A 27,975-nucleotide genomic window follows, 5' to 3' on the forward strand; every position below is an offset into this window, starting at 1 on the left:
GTATACTGTAGTTGATGAAGCTGTTTATGACCATGACTATACAAACAGCCTGTAGCATAAGCTCCCCAGTCGCAGTGTGTGAAGGCCTTTGGATACTGAGTGGAATGAATTGCAGATACTGGCTCATAGACAGATGAAACATTTGAAAATGTTTGGTCCATAGACCACAGTTTCATTGTCATGGTGATATGGTGGATGACTGGTGTGACTTTGGTTTTTGATAGTTTTGTTATTTACAACAGGGTGGACAATTCCATCCAGTGTTTTATATTGTAAATAATAAATACCAAAGGACTACATGCTTTCATGTTATTTCACCATTTATTAGTTCACCAAATACAGTGAAAATGGCATCTTAATATACAATGATTCATTCTTAGAATGTCATGACATTTTTGTTGCTTTTTTGCTTCATAAAACGATGTTTCATTATTGAAAATATTAAGGTTTCATGCACAACAAACCATATCCAGTTTCCTTAAAAGAATGGTACAAAATAAACAAAATAAAAAACATAACTGTAATGTCCAAAATCGGTCAAATAACAATCTGTTATTTGAGGATACTCGTAAACAGTGCAATATACTCTAAAATCGCCATTCTAGCAAATTCATCAACGAAGCTCAAGTCACAGTATACGATTTCTCAATAATAATTTAACATTGATGTGTGCAAAAACCCAAACACATTCAGTTAGTCTTTAAAAAAACGTCTGACCCTTGATATAGAATGAGACCATCAAAACCGTCAAAACATCTAGATTATCCGTTATATCGTCTCAAACTGTATCCTTTCTCTAGTATAAACATTTTGTTGATGAATTATAAGACGATAGACTAGCATACCATTTTAAATAACAAATATTTAGATATAAAAATACAAATATGAATTTTGTTAAAAAGAAGCGTGCCAGGGTAAGAGTGGTGGCACCTTTGTTGGCACCGGAGTGAATTCATGCAAATAGATGGAGAGAGCTGACTTGAATTCATATAGAGAAACACGAATAATTGCGAAATCAAAACAACAAAACAATTGAAAAACACGTTTTCCCATCAGTTTGATGACTATTTTGAACTGCAATAATTTCCTCTTGCGATATCGCGTCTTGAACCCTTTGTAAAACTGATATGTGCAGGTGTTGATCGGCTACAATGAAGGCCTTGGCCTGCACCCTTTACAATGAGGGACGGGGGTATGCTAACAAGTTCTATTTAATTTAACTAATCTTGGGTAGTATTACCTCGAATCCGTAACGGGTGGGACCAAAATGAGTATAATAAAGAAAATATTAACATTGCACCATCCTCGGGTATATTACATACATATTTTCTTGTATTTAGTAGTCATGAATGTTTGGTTGGTCTGTATTTAAAAAGCTTTAGCAGCAACCGGAATGCATTCTCTACTTGTGAACAGTGCTGAAGAGACAGCTCCCTTGAATGCGACGTCGCTGATTGAATCAACAATGCAAAGCGTATACGGGGAATAAGGTCTTGGAGTTATAGCCTATACTGTACAACTATAGAAATAGAGCTTGAAATTAGATTCAGCCTCCAGTTGCAGTGAGTTGTTGCTTACAGCGCTTTTGGAAGAAGATGGCCGTGGAGTAATGACAAGTTCATCCATCAGTATTCAGCCGAGGTTAAGACACGGAGCTGTGTCCGCCATCTCAACATCTTGCTGCGCAGAAAAATCGTGATTTGTTTGGAGAATTGCCAGCAATCCATATGATCTCGGTTTTTTCCAGAGTCCATCTCTTCTCTCTGTTCTCTCTGCCGTATCTCATTTCCCTTCTTCCCATCCTTGTCTTCGCTTCGTGCCATCGGTTCTCCCACAATCCTCGAACATGCACAGCCGACAAGTGCTTCTAATCGGTGATTAAAATAAAAAGTCTGCAAGGCATCTTACTCGATTAAACGCCAGGTGAGGACTTGTCCGTCATCCCCTTCAGGACCTCATCTATTCGGTCGTCTTCGATGACCACTGTGAATAAATAAAATAAGATTATGGTTATTCATCATTCACATTGGTCACTTTATGGAATGAATGGTGGAAGTCGGACAATCACAACAAACTGTTGTAACAAACAACTTGACCCCTTAAACCCATGACCTTGCTGTTGAAATGCGTGATGAAAACAATGCTTTGACCACAATGGCATTGAGCCAGACACATTCCGAATCAGCACAGTTCGTATTCAACGCATGAGAAACATCAGTTGTCCATTTTTTTAATAAAAAATTTATGCAAATGCTATTACAATTACAGGTGACTTTTGCTTTTAAATTAAAACGTTAAATCAGGTATTCTTTTGTGTCGGCAATCCTTCACTTTGTTGTTCTCAATAGGATTTTAACACTTCTATTCAATGTATTCACGTTTTATTTAATCACTAAACAACATTGTTTATCATCAATATTTTTGTCAGTCAAGAGCTCTACAACGTAGCCAGCATTCAATAAAACATAACACGTTCAACAACTCTTACCTCTCTTAGCTCGGCCAATCTGCCCAAGCTTCGGGGGTCTTTTCGCCTGTGACGCCCCAAAGAAGGAGTTTGTATCCTGTAGTCCGCAGCTAAAGGACATCTGATTGACCTCGCTGTCTGCCCCATAGCCGTTCATTTTCCCCTCGTTGTACGGCAGTACCTCAGACATTATGGCACAACAGATGAAAGATCGACAACCACAGTAACAAACAAGTCAAAGTCCGTCAGCAAATTGATATAGCCAAAAATCCTCGTGGATAATTGCACTTTTTGAATTCGCCAAGTCGAGAACCGTTCAACAAAATGAACGCTTTTCTTGCTTTCTAAATGCTTAAGTGTTCGTTGACAGTCGTCGTGGTGTGCGGTGGTTCAACAGCCTCAGTAGTTGTTTGACTGTCAGGAGCAGAGCAGTGCTGTGTGAGCCTGTGTTGCTTGCTGGAGTCTGGTGAGGGAAGTGGGAGATCCCAGGATCATAAAGGAAACCCGGGCGGAACGGTGAAGTCATCCATCCGGGTTTGAAGTGTGTGTTTGTGTGTGTCAGTGTGTGTGTGTGTTAGGGGACTCCGAGTGCAAGAGGAGTAAGGGTGACATCAACAGGCGAGAAATATATGAGTGCTAAGGAGAAAGAAAATTGATAGAATGATATACCTCACAGCATTAGAGCACCTTACCAGTAGGCCTACTCAATAAATTATAATGTTGGTTCACATTTCTTGAAAATATATTGCTAATGTCAACGTTGTAATATTTAACGCCAATATAAGTATTGAGGTGTGAGTTTCTTGGAATACATAGCTGGGTGGAATTGTTTTACGTTTCCTGCTTCCTATTATGGTCATAAGCTTTAATAAAGAAATAATTTAAATTGTCTTTGATGTGACTCCACTATAGATAACGGAAGAGCCTCTTCACGATTCACATTCGGTATTAAGACAGGAAGTAAAACAAATAACATCGAGTGCTTATCATGTAATGTAATCAATAGTTGTCTACTTACGGTTGCATGACTCATTCATTCGGTTCTGGGGGTCTAAGAAGTTCAGCACCACGGACAGCGACTGCGTAGAGCAAGTTCGCCTTGCGTCTTATCTTGTAGTTTGACATCAAGTCAAGACCCATTTTTTTGCAGTTTATCATTTTTATGACTTAGCATTCAATTACTTACTGAGGCTAGACATGTATTAAAAAATAAAAAAGTATATGCTTTCGGCTAGAGCTACTGTTCAGGCAGCTTACTAGGAACAACTATAGTTGTTTCAGGTAGCCTATAGGTTATGTATAAGGGGCCGTTTAGGAAATAATTCAGAGCAAGTGATACACTGCTCGTGGCACGCAGAAAGAGCAGTGTATCACTTGACTGCCGACGTCTGAAACTGCTGCTGTTACGTACAACTACGTAAAGGGCTGCCAACATAACAATGCGTCATAAAGCCCCATATAGACTAGGCTGTGGCCTCCACGGAACACGCAACCTTTGTTTTCTATCCGGGGTTTAAGGCAGGTGCGGTAGGGGGTTCACATGACGTCATTATACTGCACAGAGTTGAGGTTCAGGGAAGGAATCTACCCTGCAGCCCCAGTGACACGTTTCAACACATGTTCCACACCCTGGATTAACTGCGGGGGCCTTCACAGGTCAAGAGACAAGGGGTTCGAAAGGGCTAACCAATAAACAGTTCTCCATTCCTCTCCCCCTTACTTTATGCAAACGGTTTCATTACTAATTCTAAATCCGTTGGTTTATAAACACTCTCTCTTCATAGCATTTGCAACTTTTTTCATCCCTCTTTACATCTCTATCCCCCTTTTCTCAGTTTTCTGTACTTCAAAAACTTTAATGTCATCTCTTCTTCCATCTTGCCTTTACCCTACATTGTTTTTCCCTCCCTTTCTTCTCTCTCTCTCTCTCTCTCTCTCTCTCTCTCTCTCTCTCTCTCTCTCTCCCTCTCTCTCTCCCTCTCTCCCTCTCTTCCCCTCTTTAGCAGGCAGCTGTTGTCCTGGCTGATTCCTAATGGCCAGGCTCACTCAATCACCCCCATCTTCTGACAAGGACGCCTGTCCTCGGGCAACAGAGTGTGTTTGTGTGTATTTGTGTGTGTGTGTGTGTGTGTATTTGTGTGTGTGAATGTGCTCCCAGAGCCTTTCCTCCAATTACAAACAAATCACAATGCTGAGTCACCCACTCCCCCTCCCCCTTGCAGTGGCCCAGCCCCCGCTGATCACACAGACTCTCTCTCTCACACGCACACACACACACACACCCACGCACGCACACACACACACACACACACGCACAAACACACACACACACACACACAAAAACACAGCCCCACTGGGAGAGGAAAAACGCCAATAGAATAAGCCCATCATCGCGCCAAGATCGATTCCCTGAGTATTAGCTGTGTGAGTGTGTGTGTGTGTGCGTGCGTGCAAAAGAGAGAAAAGAGAAAGAGTGCCAAAATAATCCAAGTACAAAATGCTTGTTTGTTTCTACTCAGAGCAGGGACTACACGTTCTGCAGTACACTGTCCAATTGAAAGTTTGCCTACTGTGTGTATCTCTCCCTCGTTCTCCTGATGGGTGATAAATCCTGTTCGTTTCCCTGCATTAACATCCTAAAGCAGGCTGTGGGAACATTGGCAGTGCTCCCGTCCTTGGATCATTGAGCACACAGCTGAAATGGAAATACACACAGCTGCACACTCCTGCAGCACTGCCTGTCTGTTCTGAACAGCGGGAAGCTGTTACACGACTCACAACAAGGTGCTCCGCAAAAGAGTTTGAAAGAGTCGAAATGAAGTTTGCATGTGGTGAACCCCTAATAAGGTGACAGCACTTTTCGGGTGACAAGGTGCGATTCAGCGTTCCGTACAACACTTCTTTACATGGAACCTTTTTACGACATTGTAAGTGCATCTAAAGTAGGGACAAAAATCGGCCCAGTGGCCTTGGATGTCTTTTGTTTGTTATTCCCGCTTCCTATTTTATAATACCATGCTACCTCCGAGGCTGCTCTGGCATCAGTTGTTGTTGATGAGTGGGAGAGCGGTGCTGCCACGCTAGCTCTGTAAAGTGGGTCACCGATAACACATTTCGCGGTGAGCCCGGGCCAGATGGGTGACAGCGGTGACTGGTGGCGACAGCCGTGGGCCGTGACGGTTCTCTCCTGATAAGAAGCTTCTCCTCCTCTCTCCCTGCTGTGTCCTTCGTTACCTTGGACCTGCCACTGGGTTTTCACATGGTCTCTCTGCCACAGTTTTTTTTTTGTGGAAACTCAAATTGTAACATAGCCTATGCATTTATTCGATGGTTCTGTCCAGAGCAATGAAAGGCCTACTGACAATTCAGGGTTCATATTCATGTTGTTAGTCATTTGTCAATGTGTTGATCTCCGGGGATACATCCCTTGTTTGGTACGGTAGGAGAATGTTCTTGTGAAGCACAGGTGAGATGTTCCCAACCTGCAACATCACGTAATCATCTCCAGCAGAAGTACCTAACATGTCCAGATTCACTGAACAGATCAGATACGCATGCATACATGCACACTGTCCTGTTTGATCTCAGCTTCATGCATGAACTCTATTTGAGAAGTGTTAAGACAAGTGGGCCACCTGGTGGCTGAATTTTTTAACAGCATGTTCTGTTGTATTCCTGTCATTTCTGTCAGTGGTGTAATATCAGTGGTCTAAATCAGTAATTAGACCGATAATTATGTTATCCTAACATCCTTACCTATCCTTGGTATTCCGGATTTTTCGAGGCGATTTTTTTGTTGATTTTTTTGTTACAATGTTTCTGCCTAGAGTTTTTGGGGCTAGACTTTTTCAGCTCAAATTAATTTGGCTTGAATTGAAACTTTTTTGGGGGGAAATTCAGACACTGTGACTGTGAAATGTTTGTGCTTTTCCATGCTCGGAACCCAGGACTGTTTTACAAGAGGCTCAGCTGTTACTTGGCAAAAGCTCATGTCGAATCTGTCAGTCTGACAACCGGAGGAAGATTAACCACCCCCTCCACCTGCTCCTCCCTCACCTCACTCCTCGACCCCTCCCCTGTAAGTGCCCCCTCCCCTGTCAGTGCCCCCCTCCCCTGTAAGTGCCCCCCTCCCCTCTCAGTGCCCCCTCCCCTGTAAGTGCCCCCCTCCCCTGTCAGTGCCCCCTCCCCTGTAAGTGCCCCCCTCCCCTCTCAGTGCCCCCTCCCCTGTAAGTGCCCCCCTCCCCTGTCAGTGCCCCCCTCCCCTGTCAGTGCCCCCCTCCCCTGTCACTGCCCCCTCCCCTGTCAGTGCCCCCCTCCCCTCTCACTGCCCCCTCCCCTGTCAGTGCCCCCCTCCCCTCTCACTGCCCCCTCCCCTGTAAGTGCCCCCCTCCCCTCTCACTGCCCCCTCCCCTGTAAGTGCCCCCCTCCCCTCTCACTGCCCCCTCCCCTGTAAGTGGCCCCCTCCCCTGTAAGTGCCCCCCTCCCCTGTAAGTGCCCCCCTCCCCTGTCAGTGCCCCCTCCCCTGTAAGTGCCCCCCTCCCCTGTCACTGCCCCCTCCCCTCCAGGCAGCTCCAAACTTTCTGACTCAGACAGACTGCAGACATATCACAGAGAATTTGTCTCATCTTCTTCCCTCTTTCCTTGTTACTGAGATGACAGAATAATTGGGATCGCTGTTCCCCGACGAAGGACACGTCTCTCTCATCACACCACACACTGTCAACAGGCGTTTGTGTCTCTGACAGAAGAGCATCAATTCCTCTGCTGCTCTGCCACTGAGGAGGAATGTCTCTGAAACCTAGTGTGGCAGGCAAGCAGAGTCTTCAATATATTCAGAAGTGAACTACTTTCTGGTTTGACAACAACCGCCATCTGATGACTTCACCGTGGCAGAGATGACTGTGCTGTTCACTGGCAGAGCTTTGATACCAAGTTGGGACGCAAAGTCAAGACCTACATTTTCCCAGTCTATGATGTGTGGTGAATGAACCCTGGAGAAATACATGAGCCTCTCGCCGCTCCACCAGCACCCTCATCTCTCATGTCAGGTAGTCAGATGGCTGAGCGGTGAGGGAGTCGGGCTAGTAATCAGAAGGTTGCCAGATTGATTCCCCGCCAAAATGACGGCACTTCGCCCTACTTGCCTCGGGGGGAATGTCCCTGTACTTACTGTAAGTCGCTCTGGATAAGAGCGTCTGCTAAATGACTAAATATAAATGAGTCATTGATAATAAATACAGTTTGGAGTGAAGAGGTGCACTGTTGGAAGGGTAAGCAGAAACATCAACCAGTCTTGAAAAGAGCCCAGATTTCTACGAACACCTATCCCCCGCAGATACAGGCGACAGCAAATGATACTCACCTGACAGAAGCACAGACCATCACAGGGTTGAAGGAGAGACGCTTTATTGATGTAACAGTGCCAGAAGTTGAGGGTTGCTTGCTTCATTCTACCTACTGTCAGCCTACAGAGAACTAAATATAGAGGTTTGGAAACAGACACTTTGCAAAACAGGATTTGCATCAGAGAATCACCACTTTAAGGCACAAAGCGAGTGATTGTATGAAAATAAACATCTATTTTTCTATACATATATTTATAACATATTCCCGATGGTCATACCTTTCCTCGTGTATTCACATGCCTCAAACAAAACAATAATTTAACGATATATATGAACATACCATACATACATACATACAGACATACAGTACTTTGCGTTTTAGCAAAAGATTAGATGTCAAAACGAACAAATTTAATGTTGGTGACCCAAAACTTATTGATTGAGTACACATACAATCATAGAGCATAGTCACCTCTATTCTATTGTAACAAACCTATGGACACAGTGGGGCTGTGTCTGTGTGTATATGTCTCTATGTACTCTATCCACTGTCCAAGAAACTCACATTGAAGGTGCAGTATTAAGAACATCAGCAGCAGAGTGCAGTCACTGCTTTGGCCCTCAGGCCTGGTAGAGGGGTACCACCCTCTTGATGGCCTGCCTGCAGATGGGGCAGGAGGGCTGGGGCAGGGCCTGGTAGCAGCTGTAGCAGCAACACACGTGCCCACAGTCCAGCAGCACGCAGCTGCGGGGCTGGCTCAGGCAAATCACGCAGGCGTTCTCCAGGGGCACCTCCGCTCCATCCTGGGAGGCCCCCGTCCCTGCCGACCCAGGCCCCGAGGCCCCAGCACCCAGCCTCTCGAACTCCCTCCTCAGCCGGTCCTGGTCCCAGCGGACCCTGAGGCTGCGGTAGTAGCGCCGGCCCACCCAGAGGAAGACCCCCACCCCGGCCAGGGCGAAGACGGAGGCCAGGACCCGCCACACCGCCGCCTGCCCCTCCTGCTCCAGCCGCAGGGTCTCAAAGTCCGCAGTGCTCAGGAAGTACTCTGAGCCGTCGGTGGGGGGGCGGAGCTTGAGGGCCCGATCCGTGTCTAGGATGAGCTCTCCTACACCTGTTAGAGAGGCACCCACCTACACACACACACACACAGCTTGTCTTTGGTTGGATATGATCATGTACTGGAAGTGTACATGACCGTACATTGTGAATTACATTCACATCACACAAAAATTGTGAAAAATGCTCAGAAGATTCAATCTAGTTTCTAAATAATCCCACTGACTGTCACACCCTATACATGATAGGTAGGATCATCTTAATCCTAGATGAACCAACCCACCCAGAGCATCTTAATCCTAGATGAACCAGCCCACCCAGAGCATCTTAATCCTAGATGAACCAGCCCACCTTGAGCATCTCCTCCGTTTCCAGCTGTCCCTTGGGCTTCTCCCCGCTGAGGTACTGTCCGATGATGTCGGTGAAGCCGTAGGTGGCCTGGTGAAACTTCTCGTGGATGATCTCCATGTCCAGGCCGGAGGCCTCCAGGGGAGACAGAACCCTGACCGTGGCCTGGCCAGAGCCCACCATGCTGAAGGGCACCGCGTTCACCCTCTGGTGCAGCACCCGCTCACTGTCCGTCCTGGAACAAGCAGGACAGGACGGCTGGTGAGACTACAATAGGGAACATTATCAACTGCCCTGCAGGGGAAGTGTGTGTGTGTGTGTGGGGGGGGGGTGGGGGGGGGTGGGGAGGGGGGGGTCAGGCATCGAGAGAAGGTGGTGGGGTCAGGGTGATAAGGAAAACTGACGTAACACATGGGCTGGTGTAGTTGTCCTATTGCGGTTCGTACCAGGTGCGTGCAAAGCTGTTCCAGACCAGTTTATGTTCTCTCAGCATGAGTTTCTGTACAACTCCCACAGTGCCCTCCTGAAACTGACTTCTTAGAGGCTCTCCTATTGGCTGGACAGCTCCTGCATGCATGCACACACCACCAAATGAACAGTAAACATTAGGGGCTTGCTTAGGCAGAGAGGAAAATAATACAACAGTCCTAACCCTAGACAGCAACAGATTAACTCTATAGATTACCTTCAATAACCACATACTGTAGACATTTCCCTGGAGTGACATTCAGAATATCTGACAGCTTCTCATCTAAAAGTAACTGTGGTGCCTCCTGAAATCACAGAACAATAAATCAAAAGTCATTCCAAAGCTGTGGCTAATGAGGTTAAATCTTCATCACCTAATGGATTTGTTCAATAGAAAACATTTAATGAGACACATTGGTTGTGGAGACCGTCTACTAACATTGAGCTTTTCCACCGTTTTCTTCTTCTTCCTATAGACATAGTAGAATATGCCAGAGATTGCCAAGCTGGTACCCAAACACAGCGCCTCCGCAGTTGTCACAGGAAACTCCTCCATCACCCTCAAACCTCCACGATTCCGATTCCACTTCCCCGAGTGCTTGCCTAGAGACAGACATACAAACCGACATCAAAACATGTGACTTGAAAGCGATGTGGAGGAGGTTCTGTATGAAAGACATTCATAACCATGCGTCACTCAGATTGAAAAGCAGCAATTAATTCCACAGCTGCAAATTCAGTTTGGTTGTCTCGGTAAAAAAAAAAATCTGTAATTTCCTTTCATGACAGCTCAATACACGAGTGGTCGATTTGAGGTTGCTATTTCTGTGCAGGTTGGCATGCAGGATTGGTCTGAAGTGTTACGTGCTAGCTATTTGCCTACTAGACTTTTGAGTATACTTAAAATTACTGAGTTCCTTTAAAAAAGGAACTGGCTAACTTTAACTAGCTCGGCCAGGAGAACCTACCATTGACCTTTACGACTCAGATGTAAAACATAGCCGCTATCAGCTTTATGTAGTAAAAAGCGTTTTGAGGAACAATTCACCAATATAAGATCAATAAAACTTGACTTAATATACCCCCCAAAAATTCATTTGTACCTTTCAAAAGCTCAGTTTTTCATCCCCGGTAGAACAGTCTATTTATGTTTTGGTCACGTGATATCATCCTGAAAGTCGCAATGCATCTTTATCAAGATAAGAGCTCACTCGATTTGTTTTAATTTGATTCCCAGCAGGGGGAGTTAACTTTCGTTGAATTACTTCAGTAGACTAACAATGATAACTCCGCTCGCTCAGGCTACGCCGGACATTTAAACCATGTGCAATCAACCACGTGACGGAAACATGTTCAGCTGACGCGTGTAGCGGCGGCCTCTCCACGTCGAAACACCGAAATGGCAGGAGGTGTGAAGAAGAAGTCCCCTGCGTCTCCGTCTCCTGTGCTGGGGGCACTTCGCACATTATGGCAGGAGAAGCATTTGATCGTGTTCAAAGCGGAGTATACGATACTGGTCGCTTCGGTGCTTTGGATTTTAGAAATTGGAATCAACATATGGGTCATACAAAAAGTTGCATGTAAGTAGCTAGCGTAAACTCGCTTTTGAATCAACCTAGCTACGTAGTTGACTTGCTAACGTTGGATCTGACTTGCTATTAGCGGCAGCACCACCTGTCATCTTTTCGTGAAGTCGTTTTATGCATGAACAGTACCGAGCTAGCAAAACTTAATTGCTTATTTAACAACGCATAAGCACACATACTGGTGTCATTTTTACTGATTTATATTTTCCCAAAATTATCCTTTTGATTAAATAAAGCTTTACATTTGTATCATCTTCTAAAAAATCTGGATAGAAGTTCACACCGTTAGTTTTCCAGCCTCCCAACATAAGTTTGCCAAACGTAGAATGAAACTACTTGCATAGCTCAGTGTATAATTTGTCATTAACTTGTTTTCATCTGTTCCTCAGACACAGAGATAGATTGGAAAGCCTACATGGACGAGGTCGAGGGAGTAATCAATGGCACCTACGACTACACCCAGCTTAAAGGAGACACAGGACCCTTGGTGTGAGTTTCCAAGAGCCATCTCTTAACCCACAGCTTTCAACAAGTTCTCACTCATTCAGGGGAAAGTGGAAGGACACCTGTTCCCTCTGTGAGGGACCAATGTGGAGCATAGCTGTCAAAGACCAGGTCCCAACATATCCATTACTCACACATCTACATCTGTATTATGTCCCAGGTACCCAGCTGGGTTTGTGTACATCTTCACGGCGCTCTACTACATCACCAGCCACGGGGTGAACATCCGCCTGGCCCAGTACATATTTGCTGCCTTCTACCTGCTGACTCTGCTACTGGTGTTTCGCATATATCAGCGCACTAAGAAGGTGAGTGAAGTCTAATGTTTCATGGTTAATCTACACATTGTCCTGACATGTATTTTGTACAGTTGGAATACAAATATTTTTCTTATTTGTCAAAACATGGTGACATTATTATTATTAGTCCTTGCTCTCGTGTTCTTTGTCGAGTCTTGATGTGTTTGTGTTCCTGGGTTCTCCAGGTTCCACCGTACGTGTTCTTCTTTGTGTGCTGTGCCTCTTACCGGATCCACTCCATCTTTGTGCTGCGGCTCTTCAACGACCCGGTGGCCATGATGCTGCTTTTCGGGGCTGTCAACCTGTTTCTGGACGGACGCTGGACTCTGGGCTGTGCCCTCTACAGGCAAGTATCGCCTTTGGAAGGAGCCTAGCCGCAGAGCAGTACAGCTCAACTTTATTTGACCCCAAATATATATTTTTTCTCTTGTTGAAATACATATACCATGGAAATGTAAGTATTTTAACCATGCAACGTTATTTGGCTTTGTTGATGTGGTTTAAAAAAAAGTTATTTATCAAAATCAAGTTATTCCATTTATTTATTCAACCCACATTTTTATTTTCTTTCTCAATGACCAGCAAGTCTTATTTTATTAAGACTTGCTGGTCTACAACGTCCTATTTATGTATAAAATCACGTAATGAGAGTGACAACCCCATCTTGTCCCTCTCTCTGACAGTTTAGCAGTGTCTGTGAAGATGAACGTGCTTCTCTTCGCCCCTGGTCTCCTCTTCCTCCTCCTGTCTGAGTTTGGCCTTGTGAAGACCATCCCCAAACTATCTCTATGTGCAGCCATCCAGGTCAGGCTCTTAGAAACTCGAATCCATCACGCCAATCAGTCACACTGATTGTCACAGTAGAGGAAAATCCACCCACTCACTCCTGACAACCACTCCTCGCAGCTGTTTCTGGCCCTGCCCTTCCTGATGGAAAACCCCAGTGGCTACGTAAGCCGAGCCTTCGACTTGGGCCGCCAGTTCCTGTTCAGGTGGACGGTCAACTGGCGTTTCCTGCCAGAGTGGCTGTTCCTGAGCCGCTACTTCCACCTGGTCCTGCTGGGGGCGCATCTGCTCACCTTGCTGCTGTTCGCTCTGAGGCGCTGGAAGAGGTGAGGGGGTGTACAGGTGCTGTAGCTGCAGGGGAATTGGTATGTACAGTAAGCTGAAGTGAGCAGTAAAACCAAAAGTTATGCTAGTTGGGGAATTAGTTTTGCTCCATTGTTGCCAAGCACTTGTGACAGTTCCTCTGTCCCTCCTCAGGCCTGGAGAGAGCATTTTAGAGTTGCTGAAGGAGCCAGGAAAGAGGATCGTCCCTGCTCAGAAACTCACGGCTGATCATATCCTTTAGATTCACGTGTCTTTGACCGTGGTTGGGATAACCACTGGTAAAGGTACAACATGGGGTCTACACTCCCTTCCTATCTAATTATGTCATTCATACTATAATTACCCTATCCCCTATATAGTCAACTGCCATTATGTCCTTTTGGTTGCGTTTCAAATAGTGATCAGGTTCTTACTTGAGTACTTGGAAGTCCCTCTTTCCTCTAGACTCGAATGATGCCAGACCTTAACAGCCAATCACAGATGGTACTGGTCCTGTTCACCTCGAACTTCATCGGCATGTGCTTCAGCCGCTCTCTGCACTACCAGTTCTACGTGTGGTACTTCCACACGCTGCCTTACCTGCTTTGGAGCGGAGGAGTCAAGAAGCTGGCTCACCTGCTTAGGTAAAACACCAACCTGCCTGGGCCTCCATTGGCTGGAGATGGTTTCCTCCATTTGAAACAGCAACACACAACAGGAGCTCCCCTGCTAAATCTATAGCTATTAGTTTCCTAAATGTTTTTTTCTGTAACAGGGTTAAAGGATAGGAATTTTGGCAGCATTATCAGATGTTTTAGAAGCGCATCCGTTAATTAGGAGTTGGCTACGTTCAAAGTGTTTATCTAATCTCTTGAGTTTGTGTTTCCAGGGTTCTGATACTGGGTCTCATTGAGCTGTCCTGGAACACCTACCCCTCCACCGACTACAGCTCAGCAGCCCTCCACGTATGCCACCTCATCATCCTGCTCTGCCTCTGGCTAGCCCCGACCCCTCCGGCCCAGACAGAGAGCGCTAGCGAGGGAGAGAAGAAGGCCAAGCGCCAGTGAGCTCCAGACAGTCTCCAGACCTGCCTGTTGTGGGCTTTGACCAACCACCTCCTCTCCCAGGCCTCCACGCCTGATCTCGCCTCTCTCTCTGAGGATGTCACGGTGGCTGACTCTTGTCTTAAAGGCTACTAGCTCATGTGCTATGCTAGCTAGCCACCTCATTAGCGCTGTGCTAAGGTAATGTGTGGAGAGAACTGGATTGGGAGAGTTGAAACAAAGACTTGTGGCGTAGTGGTTTTCAGGTGACTTTGTTGGGTAGGAAGAGGTGGAAAACGGTAACGATTCTCAGGATTCATGTTTTATCAAATGGATGAATTCATGAATGAATTCATTTGTCAGATAAATAATGGTTAGAAGTGTGTCTGTTTGTTAGTGGAGGAATGTTTTTGCTGTGGTGTCTAGATTTCTTAACAAAGGATTTGTTACTTATGTTAAACTACCTTTTGCTCATGAATTGTTTTGTTGAGTAATTGTCAATGGTCCAGTAGACTACAGTATGTTTTTTTTACTGTTTGGTCTTTCCAGATATTAAGGAATATCAACTCTTCCATTATTTAATGATGAAACGCATTCAAATTATCCTCGCCTCTGCAATAAGCTTTGAACATGACTTGGACACATTCTAAGAAGGACTTCTATACATAACGCCTATAATACATTGTGAAATGTATCAAAGATTAAGCTGTTGACAATCCTGTATTTTTTTTTTCTATTATTTTGATCCTGTTGTGTGAGGGTTCACCTCTCTATGAAGCCTGTTGGGGATCAGTGTGAGTTTGATGTAGCTTGTTACAGCAGAAGTGGGAACTTTTTATATGACTGAGCTGGCGTAGGGAATGTTGTTTACTATAGTTTAATTGCTCAGATTTGAGATTAATTTGCATGTTTTGTTTTGTTACATGTGACGACAAACGTATTGGGAATTGATTCCAAATGTGTTTTATTTAGTTGATACTCTAAAGAAACTTCAATCATTAGAACATGAATTATTGGTTAAACATGCAACCCAGCAACTGGGTCATTCAACAAAGACAGAAAAATACAACTGTTTAGCTACAATTAATCTGAACACAAGCATTTAAGGTGATCAAGGCATTTGTGTGGTTGCATATGTCATTAAAAGGCCACTTGGGTCTATGTAGAAAAACGTTGGGCCGGGTTCTCTGATTGATTTACAGTTTTATCAAGATCATTCATCTCGGTATCAAATTGGGTAAAATTGAAACATGAAACTGCCAAATGTGTCACACAAATCAACATATTGCTGGAATAGAAACAATGCAACGCAGCAGTTTGTAGGAGGAATGAGCTAAATCCTCTTTACAAAGCAAGTTTCTGAATGTTAAGCATGTTACTCTCTGCAGTAAAGAACGCCCAGTCCCTCCTAAGGCATAGACTGTAGTAACTCAGGATCACAAAATCAGGCACAGTGAGGATCTTGACGGTGATGTCGGTTCACATGTTGTTGGGGTTGTAACACAGCATGTTGAGCTTGATGTTTTCGTCCCAGTGGCGCAGCAGCAGGAAGAGTTGCCTGGCGGCCCCTTTCAGCCCGGCCAGATCCAGCCCCTCTGGCAGATCCTGACCGCGCAGCCAGAAGTCTGCCTTGGCCGCCACCAGCTCCCACTCCATAAAGTAGCCGGCACAGCGGTGCTCCAGCCAGGCCAGAGCCACGACAGTGGCCCAGCTTGAGCCCTCCAGATCCCCCTGCGCCAGCTGGTCGCTCCCCTGGAGGTCCGGAGCGGCCGGATCCAGTGAAGCGCCTTCGCAGACGTCCGTCTCTGAGCCACGCCCGCTGTCCACCTGGGGGTGGGGGTGGGCGTGGCCAGCCGGCAGCTCGGATAAGCCTTCCTCTGAGCTGAGCGGGTCCGGGAGGGAGGTCCTGGGGTCGTCGCGGTCGGAGAAGTGGTGACGGAGCCCGGGTTCTGGGATCAGGGGCGGGTCTTCCGGGCTGTTCCGGGGAGATTGAACGGGGAGCCTGGTGAAGGAGAAGGAGGGCATGGGGGGTATGGGCTGTGTGGAAGAGGAGGGGGGAGGGTTGGTATTGGAGGAGCTGTGGAAGGGGGCGTTGAGGCTGCTTCGGTGCAGGCTGTAGGGGGATGCCCTCCTCAGACGGCCCAGAGGGATCTGGAGGCAGTCAGAGTAGACCTCGTTCAGCAGGAAGGCCCCAGAGGCCAGCTGCAGACGCACCTACACACAGAGAGGAGAGGCATCACGCCCGGCACACAGCCGTACGCAAAGAACTCGGTTCACTTCCCTCACCAGGAAAGGAAATGACACCCACGACCGTAGTGGTTCTGCGATACATTCCACGGCGACATCTATACTGGCGTCAGATCAATGCTGAGGAAGCCTGCTTACACCAGACAGCCCCTGATGAGGGTCTCCCCTCATTGTAAACAATGACGGTGTGGTGTAAACCATCATGTACTGTCATGTGTAGTAAGGAGGTGCGTGGTGGTGCTCACCAGAGGCAGGTAGTCAGGGATCTCAGCATCGGTGTGTTTGTCTGTCTCTGCAGACAGACAGTGGGCTTTCAGAGGAGCCTGCTTCCCCGACGAGTTCGACAACCGCAGTTTTCCCAGAGGAAACCTGGGAAAAGAACGGGAATTAAGGCTCCCATGGTCCCACTGTTTGCGTGTGTGCGCGTGCGCGTGGGAGGGTTGATGGATGCGTGTCTCACCTGGAGCCAAAGAAGCTCTCCACAGACTTGCTCTCCACGGAGCGCTGGGAGCGGCTGGACAACGTGCCAGACACAGCGGAAGGACTGGCAGGGTAGGCACTGCCCCCTACACCTGGGAGACAGGCGTAGAGAAACACACACACAACTGTGTAGGTTTCTCTTTTCAGGTCTGTGAGGCCTACCGAAAGGAGCCGGCAGTACAGGTAGTTATATTGTCAGTGGTGGTTGTGTGGTAGCAGTTTGAGGGTGTCACAGGTAGTGGGGATGAGGGTGTGTCGTACGGCGCGGGGGGGGCTTACTGCTGTCCCAGGATGTCAGGCTGCAGGGGGAGGCAGGAGTGTCGTCCCTGTCTGAAACACACACACACACACATGCTCATAAATGACCTGTCTCCGCCACAGGAGCAGTGACTGGGCTGGTGGTGCCCCTGAAGGTGGATCACAGCAGGAGTGTTGCGGAGCGGGGGTACCTGTGGAGTTGCAGGCATCCTCCAGCTCCTCGCTGTCTCTACTGGAGGGTCTCCGGCCCAGCCCCACGGAGTAGGCCCGCTCTCTGCGACTGCCCGACTGCGAACGACGCCTGTTCCCCAAGCGCACCCCTAAACACACACACACACACATACAAACACCACACACGTGTAAGCCAATCAGCTCTGCTCTCACCGTTGTGGACCTAACGGCTGAGGGATGAAGGCCTACCGTTTCCAGTGCTCTTGACGTCCCCTGCGTCCAGCAGGCCCTTCCCAGGGCTGCTGTCGGTAGCAGTGAAGGCTGTGTACATGCAGATGATGTTGCAGCTCTTGCTCGTCTGGACGGCCTTCATACGGTAACGCTTAGTGGGACCTGGTGATCCAACAGACAAGCAAACATGCCCTGTTGGAGTCTAGATCCAGGAATGAATGAAGAATCTCTTGTGTTCACGGATTACACTCGCAGCATTAACCCCCCCCCCCCCCCCCTGTCACCATGTTCAGTATCGCTCTCCTTCTCTGCCAGTTTCTCAAAGTCTCTGATGACAGAGCGAGCGGTCAGTTGGTGGATGATGTCCTCCCATGGCTCTCCTTCTGCTCCCCCTGCTCCTCCTCCTCCCCCAGGACTGTCGGGGGCCCAGAGGGGGAGAGGTCCAGGGTGACCTCCCAGGACACAGGCCTCCCAGCCAGCAGACCGTGGATGAGGGATCGGCACTGGGTCGGGGGGGGGTCCTCAGGGGGGGCAGCAGTGAACAGATACTCTGGGTCTGTGAAGCTGTCCCAGTCCAGAGGAGAGGCAGGGAACAGCAGACCATCTGACACAGAGAGAGAGAGAGAGAGAGAGAGAGAGAGAGAGACATAGAGAGAGAAAGAGAGAACGAGAGAGAGACATAGACATAGAGAGAGAGACAGAGAGAGAGAGACAGAGAGAGACAGAGAGAGAGAGAGACAGACAGAGAGACAGAGAGAGAGAGAGAGACAGAGCGAGAGAGAGAGAGGGACAGAGACAGAGAGACAGAGAGAGAGAGACAGAGAGAGAGAGACAGAGACACAGAGAGAGAGAGAGAGAGAGAGAGAGAGAGAAAGGTTGACGTTGGGTCCATGTGTGTACAGATGCATGGCTATACACATAAATGGACGGATGGACACATGGACGGATATTTAGACAGATGGATGGTGATGAGATGTTCTCAACTCACTGGAGTCGGTCAGGCTGAGATGGGACAGGCCCTCCTGTGGGGTGGGCTGTGTCTCCCCGTCACTCTCATCCAGCCTCCCACCCACCGCCTGGTCGAAGGACACCCTCTCTAGCGCCCTCCGCAGGCGGTGCATGTCCAGCTCTCCCTGGGGGGAAGAGAAACTCCTCGCTGACATGGTGGAGCGGGCCAATGCCCTCTGTCTCTTCCGAGACTCCTCCCCTCCACACAGACGGCCAACCTGGATTGGACAAAGAACATTTCAGAGGAAAAATACTTTCTTTTTTTGTCAAATCTACATATTTAACTGTATAAAATAAATTCACTGTTTGACCCTAAACATGGATGAAACAAAGATCCGTGTTTTGGCTTCTCAACTACCTTTTTAACCCCAGAGTCACTGTTGTCAACTGAGGTGGTCTGTTGCCACGGTGACTCGCTCCAGCGAGACAGGGTGGTCCTGTGTTGGGGCGGGGGCATCTTCTCCAGCCCCTGGGGCAGGGAGCCCGTGTCCAGCCCCTGGGGCAGGGGGTCTGGAGCGTAGGGGTCGGAGGCGGAGGAGGTGTGCGTGAGCAGAGAGTGGCTGTGCGTGTGCAGGCCCCTCTCACTGCTCAGGGAGCAGCGCGTGAGGACGTACTGCTCCTGGATATAGGAGGTCTCCTGGATCCTCCTCCGGATATCGCTGCACCAGTTCAGCTCTCCTCCTGGACAGAAGAGGGAGACAGAGAGACAGACGACATGTCGGTCCCTGGCTGGAGCGGAACTGGCGTCCTATGGGTGTTTGTTATTGACAGACATACAACTGCTGTTGAACTGAGACATTTCAAATAACAGGTGGTGTCGTGAGATCATCTGAGGTATTTCTTGTTCACGTGGTCACGTCATAGATATGGGAAGTTTGCCCTGGCTGTAAGGCTTAAATGTGTTCTAATCCTAATATCCGTGGTCGCAGTTTGGTCCTTGCGCACTCCCAGCATGGTCAAGGTCAGATGGCTGAGCGGTTAGGAAATCGGGCTAGAAATCTGAAAGTTGCCAATTCGATTCCCAGCCGTGCCAAATGACGTTGTGTCCTTGGGCAAGGCACTTCACCCTACTTGCCACGGGGGGGAATGTCCCTGTACTTATTGTAATTCGCTCTGGATAAGAGCGTCTGCTAAATGACTAAATGTAAATGTAAGGTGCGGTCAGGTCTCACCTAGGCTGGCTCCAGGGTCAGTGTCCCTGGCGCAGGAGAACTCTGAGGAGATTTCTCGGGAGATCTCCCTCAGAGCCTCCTCCAGCTCCGCCCCCTCTGGTGATGTCATCGTGGGGAGGAGCTCCGATCCGGGGGGAGGGGAGAGCTCGTCGTTTGATAGGCCGAACACGGAGCCCATGGAACCCCTGGACACACCCTTATAGCCCCGCCCACGCACCTGTGACAAGGGTGGCATTCCCGACGGGGTCGTGAGTCTTCAGATAGAAGGAACACTCGAACACACAGAACACACAGACACCACATGTAACAGTGGGAGTCAGGTTGCTGAACGGTGAGGGAATCGGGCTAGTAATCTGAAGGTTGCCAGATCGATTCCCGGCCGTGCCAAAATGACGTTGTGTCTTTAGGCAAGGCACTTCACCCTACTTGCCTCGGGGAGAATGTCCCTGTACTTACTGTAAGTCGCTCTGGATAAGAGCGTCTGCTAAATGACTAAATGTAGGTATCAAATATTTAAAGTTAGTTCAAAACTGGGAACATAAAACCTTTACCTCAGTCGTCTTGCCTTTGAAGGGAGAAACATCGTACAAGGTGCAGTAGCCAATCAGGTGATTCCCAGGGTAGAGCGGTGGAATCTCACTGGGTGAGAGGAGAGCCTCCATGTTGTCAGGCAGGTACCAGTCTATTCGTACGTCAGTAAGGACAGGCTCGAAGGCCTTCTTCAGACACTTAATCAGCTGGGAGGGGAGTAAAGAGCATGTTTGTCTACTAAGAGACACCCTGTGCATTTGTACATGTGCATTTGTCTCTACAACTGAAAGCACAGCTGTCTGCGATGTGGCCAGCACGTCGGAATGCATTTCTCAATGTCCTCCACTGGGGGGCAGTGATGGTTGTCTCCTCACCTTGGGCTGCAGTCTCTGCTCCTCACCCAGGAACTCTGTGGTTCCTCCCGTCACCTTGGCAACGCCCTGTAGGAGCCTCCTGCAGGCACCGGGCCCCAGGCCGAGACCGAAACACCTGGGAGACAATACACAGACCCCCCCCCGCGCTGCGCTGGTCAGGTAGAACACACTGATCCGTACGTCCCAGAAGAAGGACTCTGTACCGCCGTCTCATTTCCACTTGACTGGACTTGCATTGAGATTTCCTTCAACTGTCTTTCTGTCTCTACTCCGTGCTCACCGTTACAGATATCACTGGAGGACTCCCTCTGATAGAGCATCAGCTCAGAGCACGGACTAAGGGGTGAAGACTAATTGGAAAGGCCAGACGTCGGACAGAGGGAGAGAGACAGAGAGATAGACAGAGAGAGACAGAGAGACAGAGAGAGACAGAGAGAGAGAGAGACAGAGAGACAGACAGAGAGAGAGACAGAGAGAGACAGAGAGAGAGAGAGAGAGAGAGAGAGAGAGAGAGAGAGAGAGAGAGAGAGAGAGAGAGAGAGCGAGAGAGAGAGGGACAGAGAGACAGAGAGAGAGAGAGAGAGAGAGAGAGAGAGAGAGAGAGAGAGAGAGAGACAGACAGACAGAGAGAGAGAGAGAGAGAGAGAGAGAGAGACAGAGACAGAGACAGACAGAGAGAGAGAGAGAGAGAGAGAGAGAGAGAGAGAGAGAGAGAGTTGCCCAGAATGCAGCGGCTCAGTCTGGCTCGGCAGACAGACCATTTGTACCGCATGAATATCAACAATACAGACAAGCCAGAGGGATTTATCCTGTTTCCCTGCCGCATGGGTCTGGAGCACAGTAACTACTCAATCAATACCCTGTACCCTCCCGATGGATTTAGATGGTAAGGCTCTTACAATTAAGGCTGGCACAAAGGTGTTGGTCCTGCTAAAATGCAATGTTATGCAGTATTTAGATGTATGTGATAAAGAGGGATTTTTAAAATCTGGAGAGGCTGGTCAGTCTAACAGGAGAATACTAATGAGGGATTGATGGAGTGGTGATTGAACTATACCCAGGGGAGTGGTAGAGAAGGAGGAGGGAGATCGAGGAAACTGCTGCAGGAGAGAGCACTTAGTGAGATTACTGGGTGTGGCCTTACCATATATAATACAGCCCTCTTCCTCTCTCCCTGTCTTCCATCTCCCTCTCTCTCCAACATCCTCGTCATGCCTTCCCCCGCACTTTAACTGTGGTCTCTTCCACAAGTAAAATTCAAAATGCATCAACTAGACAGTCCCTCAAACAGAGTTGTCCCAACTTTATTACGTTATAAAAATGTTGATAAGGCTGATGAACCCCCATCCTTATCTGTGACTCTCACCTCTGACCCCTCAGGTCTGACCCCTCACCTCTGACCCCTCCCTCTGACCCCTCACCTCTGACCCCTCACCTCTGACCCCTCCCTCTGACCCCTCCCTCTGACCCCTCACCTCTGACCCCTCCCTCTGACCCCTCCCTCTGACCCCTCAGCTCTGACCCCTCACCTCTGACCCCTCAGCTCTGACCCCTCATCTCTGACCCCTCACCTCTGACCCCTCACCTCTGACCCCTCACCTCTGACCCCTCACCTCTGACCCCTCACCTCTGACCCCTCATCTCTGACCCCTCCCTCTGACCCCTCAGCTCTGACCCCTCAGCTCTGACCCCTCAGCTCTGACCCCTCATCTCTGACCCCTCACCTCTGACCCCTCACCTCTGACCCCTCACCTCTGACCCCTCCCTCTGACCCCTCACCTCTGACCCCTCACCTCTGACCCCTCCCTCTGACCCCTCAGCTCTGACCCCTCCCTCTGACCCCTCACCTCTGACCCCTCATCTCTGACCCCTCACCTCTGACCCCTCCCTCTGACCCCTCAGCTCTGACCCCTCAGCTCTGACCCCTCAGCTCTGACCCCTCACCTCTGACCCCTCACCTCTGACCCCTCCCTCTGACCCCTCAGCTCTGACCCCTCAGCTCTGACCCCTCATCTCTGACCCCTCACCTCTGACCCCTCCCTCTGACCCCTCACCTCTGACCCCTCCCTCTGACCCCTCACCTCTGACCAGTGCACCTTCCTCCTCACCTGGCAGCGCAGGTGTTTCTGCGGACCAGCTCCAGGACCTTGCCCACGCTGCTGACGCTGCCGTCTGTGATGATGAAGAGCTGGCGCGGGCAGGAGCGCTGGGCCGGCTGCTGGTACACCCAGGACAGCGCCCCCAGCAGGTTGGTACCTCCCATATCAGCTCTCATCCTTTGGATGTACTCGCACGCCTGCACCAAGATCCCCTGGAGCACCAAATAACACCAAAAATCGATACATCAAACCTACAAAGTACACGTAATGCATAGTTGTAGCACTGTAGACAAATCCTTATCAGAAATTCTGAGTTTGGGATCATTATTCAAGCAGGAGAACCTATCAACCAATCAAGGAAGTTGGTGGTAGGTGATTATATGACACTGACTATGTAAATATTGTCTCTGACAGTTGAATGCTATTCAATTGAAAGAGCTTGAATACAATGGATATGAAATACCCTGCCAGCTCGTGCTTCTAAGGGGCTTAGGGTAGAATTTAATCTATAAAATTTTAGCACCTGTTTGAATCAAATCACATACAAGAGAGGGAGAGGGAGAGGGAGAGAGAGAGAGAGAGAGAGAGAGAGAGACAGAGAGAGAGAGAGAGAGAGAGAGAGAGAGAGAGAGAGAGAGAGAGAGAGAGAGAGAGAGAGAGCAGGTTGTCAGGTCATCTCCCCGCAATGTAAAATGCATAAAAGGTCACCAGATGGTCCAGAGTTACACAAGACTGTTTTTCCTCCAGACCCCTGGTTAGGGGAACACTTGATCTCTGCTGCTACGGCAACAGAGTCAGCCGACCGGGACTGTTGTTGTGGAGCACAAAACAGGACAGAGGGTCCTTGCGAAAAAGTCAAAACAGCCTGCTCACTAACCTCCACTCTTGTGGCTGTGTACTGAACAGGTAAAAAGATACCAGCGATCGACTATCTCATGCTTTGACCATCAAGATACGTATGGAGGGTAAGGAGAGTGCAGCGCAGTGAAGCGCACAAGGTACGGCTAGCGTTAAGGGTTGAGCAATGAGGCACTCAAGGTACAGCTAGCGTTAAGTGATGAGCAGAAAGGCTGCTTACGTCTGTGCAGAGCTTGCTGGAGCTAAACAAAGCCTTGACGGAGGTGCCAAAGCCCACGATGTTGAGCATGGTGCCTGGAGGTAGACTCTTCAGGGCCACCACCATGCCTTCCTGTTTGGGGCGGGAAGTAAACAGGAAGTAAACAGGAAGTGGACAGAGAATAACCAATAACACACCAAACTCCAAGAGGAAGCATGTTGGCAAAATGTATATTTGGATGTACAGTACCAGTCAGAAGTTTGGACACATGTTCCCATTCTGGTAAACACATGGGGAAAATGTCTCCAAACTTTCGACAGGTAATTTATGTTGTGGTCCTTCCCCCTCGCTTCCATCTCTAATGTCCTCTGCCCGTCCGTCACAGGTCCAGACCTTGATGCGCTGGATGTTGCTGCCACTCATGCTGCCGCTGCGGTCGATGAGGAACAGCAGCTCCCTGGTGGCTCTGTGGAGCTCCGGGGGCTCTGACAGCAGGTCCGGACAGAAGTTCAGCATCAGAACCGGGCTGCTCAGAATGTCCTTGTGGTATCTCTTCCTCACAAACTCCAACTGGGAGGAGAAGAGGTGAATGTTGGACGTTTACCAGAAAAACCTGGTCGAGAAATCGTTGTGTTCCATGGCTTGAGTTAGCCTGGCTTCCAGTCCAACTTAGCCCCGCTCACAACAAAAATTTGGTCGGGAAGTTGGGTCTGGAGGGGCTCGTATTGGCGACAAACTATATAAAACCAGGAACGTCGCGAAAGAGCGCTTGGGTTTAATTTGTTTTCAACAAACAACATATTACGTTGCTATGATTGGCTGTAGGTCTATCCCATTGAGCGAAGAGGCATTTGTTTTACGAGTACGGTTGAAACACGCCCCATAGTCACAGCCCAACGGAGAGTTATCAGACTCATATTCTGACTAGAATTATGAGTATGACAACATCAGGCTAGGCTTGAGTAGGATCATATAGCTGGAATGGGTTTTGAGTGTTCAGCATGGACAGTAAATATTGACAGAGAGGGTTACTGAGGAGGAAGGGAGAAAAAACCTCACCCTCTTCTCCGGTTCTGACTCTTTGCGAGCGCAGCGGATAAAGTCACGTCGGGCACAGATCTGCTGCTCGTATTGGCTGAAGGAGAGCCGGCCCCTTTCCAGGATGACCAATGGGCTGTGAGGTTCTTTGGAGAAAGGAGAACCATAACTCATCTCCAACTTCTCAAGACAGAGAAGTGGGTACACACACACACACACACACACTAAAACTCAAACAAACAAACACAAACACACATCCTAACTTCAACACACGCAGGCTCACCACTGAGGTGCAGTATGATCTCGATGTGTCTGTCGTACAGGTGGTCTTGTGCGAGGGTGATGTAGGTGGCTGAGGCGCTCTGGGCACTGGGGTCTGCGTCGGCCCTCAGGGCGTGGGTAGGGCTCTCCAGGCCTGAGGACCACACGACAGACACTCGGGACCAAGACATTTGTGAGCTCGCCCTTTCTAACCCCCAGCCCCTCCATGTCAGATGATGTCACTGTCATTTCGCACCGTCATAATAGCTACGCGTAAAACCAAGAGCCTTCCTCCTTCTCCCCAGTGACCACCCAGGCTGCTGTGCAGTACCTCCACTCTGGCTGAGGTCCTACCTCTCTCCAGGCTGCCTAGAGCTGCTGCTGCTGCATATTTCATATGTCACCAATTCTGTCTTGATGCTATATCATTACAGAAGACAGCCTTCTCCTCCTCGTGCATGTGAGTGTGTGCAGGTGTGTGCAGGTGTGTGTCGGTGTGTGTCGGTGTGTGTCGGTGTGTGCAGGTGTGTGTCGGTGTGTGTCGGTGTGTGTCGGTGTGTGTCGGTGTGTGTCGGTGTGTGTCGGTGTGTGCAGGTGTGTGTCGGTGTGTGCAGATGTAGTGTATGCAGGTACAGTACCAGTCGAAAGTTTGGACACATTTGTCCAAACTTTTGACTGGTACCGTATGCGTGTGTGTGTGTGTGTGGTATGTGAATGTGTGTAGGTGTGTGTGGGTGGAGAGGAGGGGGTTGGACGTACCAGCCAATAGACAGGCTCCTCTGACCAATAGCTGGAAGTTGAGTTCGTAAGGGGCCAGGTTGGCAGCTGGGCTGGTGAAGATGGTGTGGGCACACTGTTGCTCTGTGCCCAAGGCCTGCTCCTGCTTGGCTGATGATGCGGCTCCAAAACAACTGGTGGACCTGGGAGGGAACCACGGTAACCAGGAAGTTTAATACAGCACAGCTAGTTCAACAGTAGGATGGCATTTATCAAAGAGCATTTTCAGTTACGGTACATTGTAAACACACTAATGTGTAAAATCGTACTCTTAATTTGGCATTGTTTACTGAAGGTTAGGAACGCACCCTGTTTCTTCTGATGACTTCCCCCCATTTTCACTTTTGCTTGGAGTCATCCGCCCAGTGACGATGGGAGTAAACACTGTGGGATACACCAGACGGATCGCTCCATTCTCCAATGTGGGGAGTTCTAGTGTGGTGCTTATGACCACAGATACTATGTCCATGGGGCCGATGACCCCTGTGCCGACAATGAAGGTGGTCCTCTCCAGGTCCTCGTCCAGGATGAGGTGTCCTGAAAGAGAAACATTCAGCTCGAGGACCAGAGAATGATTTCAAGATTTTTGGAAATTAATAGTTCCTAAATATTGACACTTCTCACTCTCAAATATGAGTTGGTTGCTTTGCCAAGATCATAACACACAAACATACAAAACAGCTTTCCAGTCAAGAAAGCACAGCCATGCCCTGCTTGGGCCTGTCTATGCATCCTCCTACGAGAAGAAAAGATTACACTAAACAAATTAGATAAGGGAGGTAATCACGCAAGGTTTATTAGATTGGTATTCTGCTCTGATATAAAACATTAAGAGGGTATACCCGGCTATTCAAACAGATAGGTCTCTCTCTAAGTCAATATCAAAACCAGCATCTGAATATCAAGTATTCCTGACAAAGTTCCGGTGGATTCCATGGTGCTCAAATATTCTGCAGTTGAACGTCTGTGTTGTTTCATGTTCTAGCTGGTGTTCTCTGTATTAAAGAGAGGAGAACCAATCACATGTCCTCTGGCGGTACCCCCTGATCAGATTAGGTTGATCACCATTCAATAAGTCTGTGGTCCTTGGTCAGGGTATTAGGGAGCCTTTAGAGCTGAATCATCCACATGCCTGTGCACAGCTGCAGATCTCATTAGGACCAGACTTTACTCTGGCTGTGTGAAGTCATTTGCTGCGATGCAACAATAACAAGGTGTGTCATTTATTAATTTAATCATGTGTACTCTCCTCTCTTTTTCTCTTCCTTCTCTCTCTGTCTCTCTGTCTCTCTCTCTCTCTCTCTCTCTCTCTCTCTCTCTCTATTTCCCTCTATGTTCCTCTTCTGCCTCTCCTCCTTACCATTGGTGCATTGCATGTCCAGGTTGGAACTTCCACAGCAGCCCCACTCGCGGCCATTCCCACACTGACCATCAAAGCCTGACCCTGGGCAGCAGTCCAGACAGCAGTCCTCCAGCTTGCCCCGGCTCTGGATCTGAACGCCCACCATGCGGCCCGCGATCACCGCCTCGAAACCCACCACCACCTCCTTCTCCCCCAGAGGGTACACAAACACACCTGATGAAGGGGAAGAGAGGGAAGGGGGGGGGGGGGGCACACAATACACCTTGTACCAGACTCATTTACAAACAATGATCATATACGCAGGATAAAACATAAACATGAAATGCATTGAAAAAACAATATGTTAAAATATTCATCACATACATTGAAATGGACCAAATATTCACATATTCATTATACACATGGGGAACGTCATCTGTATGCATACTGTACATCCTCAGACACACTGTGCACTTTCTCACAAGCGGGGCGTCGCCTCCACTCACCTTCTATGGACTCGGTGTCCGTGTTGGCATAAGTGAGGTGGGCGGTGGTGCCCAGGGAACAGCCGTTGGCACAGGACTTGATGCAGGAGGACTTGAGGAGCAGCGGGGCCCATGTGGAGCGTTTCCTCAGGCCCGGCATGTTCTCAGGCACCACAGGCTCCTGCACAGAGGACTGACGGGCCACGCCAGGGAGAGAGATGAGCCACTCTGGGTTTGT

At 48.7% G+C, this 27,975-nt stretch overlaps 4 protein-coding genes across 4 annotated transcripts; 1 reads left to right on the forward strand and 3 right to left on the reverse strand.

The window, feature by feature from the left end:
- Positions 1-323: 323 nt before the first annotated feature.
- Positions 324-3,140, reverse strand: camk2n2a (calcium/calmodulin-dependent protein kinase II inhibitor 2a). The gene is made up of 2 exons (XM_084707599.1): positions 2,489-3,140; positions 324-1,983 (listed from the first exon to the last, which is right to left on the reverse strand). Exons 1-2 carry the CDS (start codon positions 2,655-2,657, stop codon positions 1,913-1,915), a joined length of 240 nt encoding a protein of 79 aa, XP_084563725.1. The 5' UTR covers positions 2,658-3,140; the 3' UTR covers positions 324-1,912.
- Positions 3,141-7,856: 4,716 nt separating this feature from the next.
- On the reverse strand, positions 7,857-10,869 carry mul2 (mitochondrial E3 ubiquitin protein ligase 2). Its single transcript, XM_084707727.1, has 6 exons — positions 10,789-10,869; positions 10,125-10,288; positions 9,903-9,990; positions 9,664-9,784; positions 9,221-9,452; positions 7,857-8,943 (listed from the first exon to the last, which is right to left on the reverse strand). Exons 2-6 carry the CDS (start codon positions 10,239-10,241, stop codon positions 8,434-8,436), a joined length of 1,068 nt encoding a protein of 355 aa, XP_084563853.1. The 5' UTR covers positions 10,242-10,288; positions 10,789-10,869; the 3' UTR covers positions 7,857-8,433.
- Positions 10,870-11,050: 181 nt separating this feature from the next.
- On the forward strand, positions 11,051-15,377 carry alg3 (ALG3 alpha-1,3- mannosyltransferase). Its single transcript, XM_084708186.1, has 9 exons — positions 11,051-11,265; positions 11,661-11,760; positions 11,936-12,083; positions 12,260-12,420; positions 12,758-12,878; positions 12,981-13,186; positions 13,338-13,413; positions 13,662-13,807; positions 14,053-15,377. Exons 1-9 carry the CDS (start codon positions 11,085-11,087, stop codon positions 14,228-14,230), a joined length of 1,317 nt encoding a protein of 438 aa, XP_084564312.1. The 5' UTR covers positions 11,051-11,084; the 3' UTR covers positions 14,231-15,377.
- Positions 15,378-15,504: 127 nt separating this feature from the next.
- vwa5b2 (von Willebrand factor A domain containing 5B2) lies at positions 15,505-27,897 on the reverse strand. The gene is given in 22 exon segments (XM_084708185.1): positions 15,505-16,420; positions 16,699-16,822; positions 16,914-17,025; positions 17,213-17,263; positions 17,383-17,511; positions 17,612-17,755; positions 17,878-18,027; positions 18,030-18,197; positions 18,582-18,819; positions 18,960-19,282; positions 19,774-19,990; positions 20,325-20,510; positions 20,679-20,793; positions 22,787-22,989; positions 23,856-23,966; positions 24,228-24,404; positions 24,894-25,018; positions 25,156-25,287; positions 25,893-26,053; positions 26,219-26,447; positions 27,271-27,486; positions 27,759-27,897. Coding segments are annotated over 22 exon segments (4,185 nt in total). The 3' UTR covers positions 15,505-15,685.
- Between the last annotated feature and the right edge of the window lie 78 nt (positions 27,898-27,975).

This window comes from Hypomesus nipponensis, chromosome 10 (assembly GCF_054491055.1).
Source record: "Hypomesus nipponensis isolate SF chromosome 10, ASM5449105v1, whole genome shotgun sequence".
NCBI lineage: Eukaryota > Metazoa > Chordata > Actinopteri > Osmeriformes > Osmeridae > Hypomesus > Hypomesus nipponensis.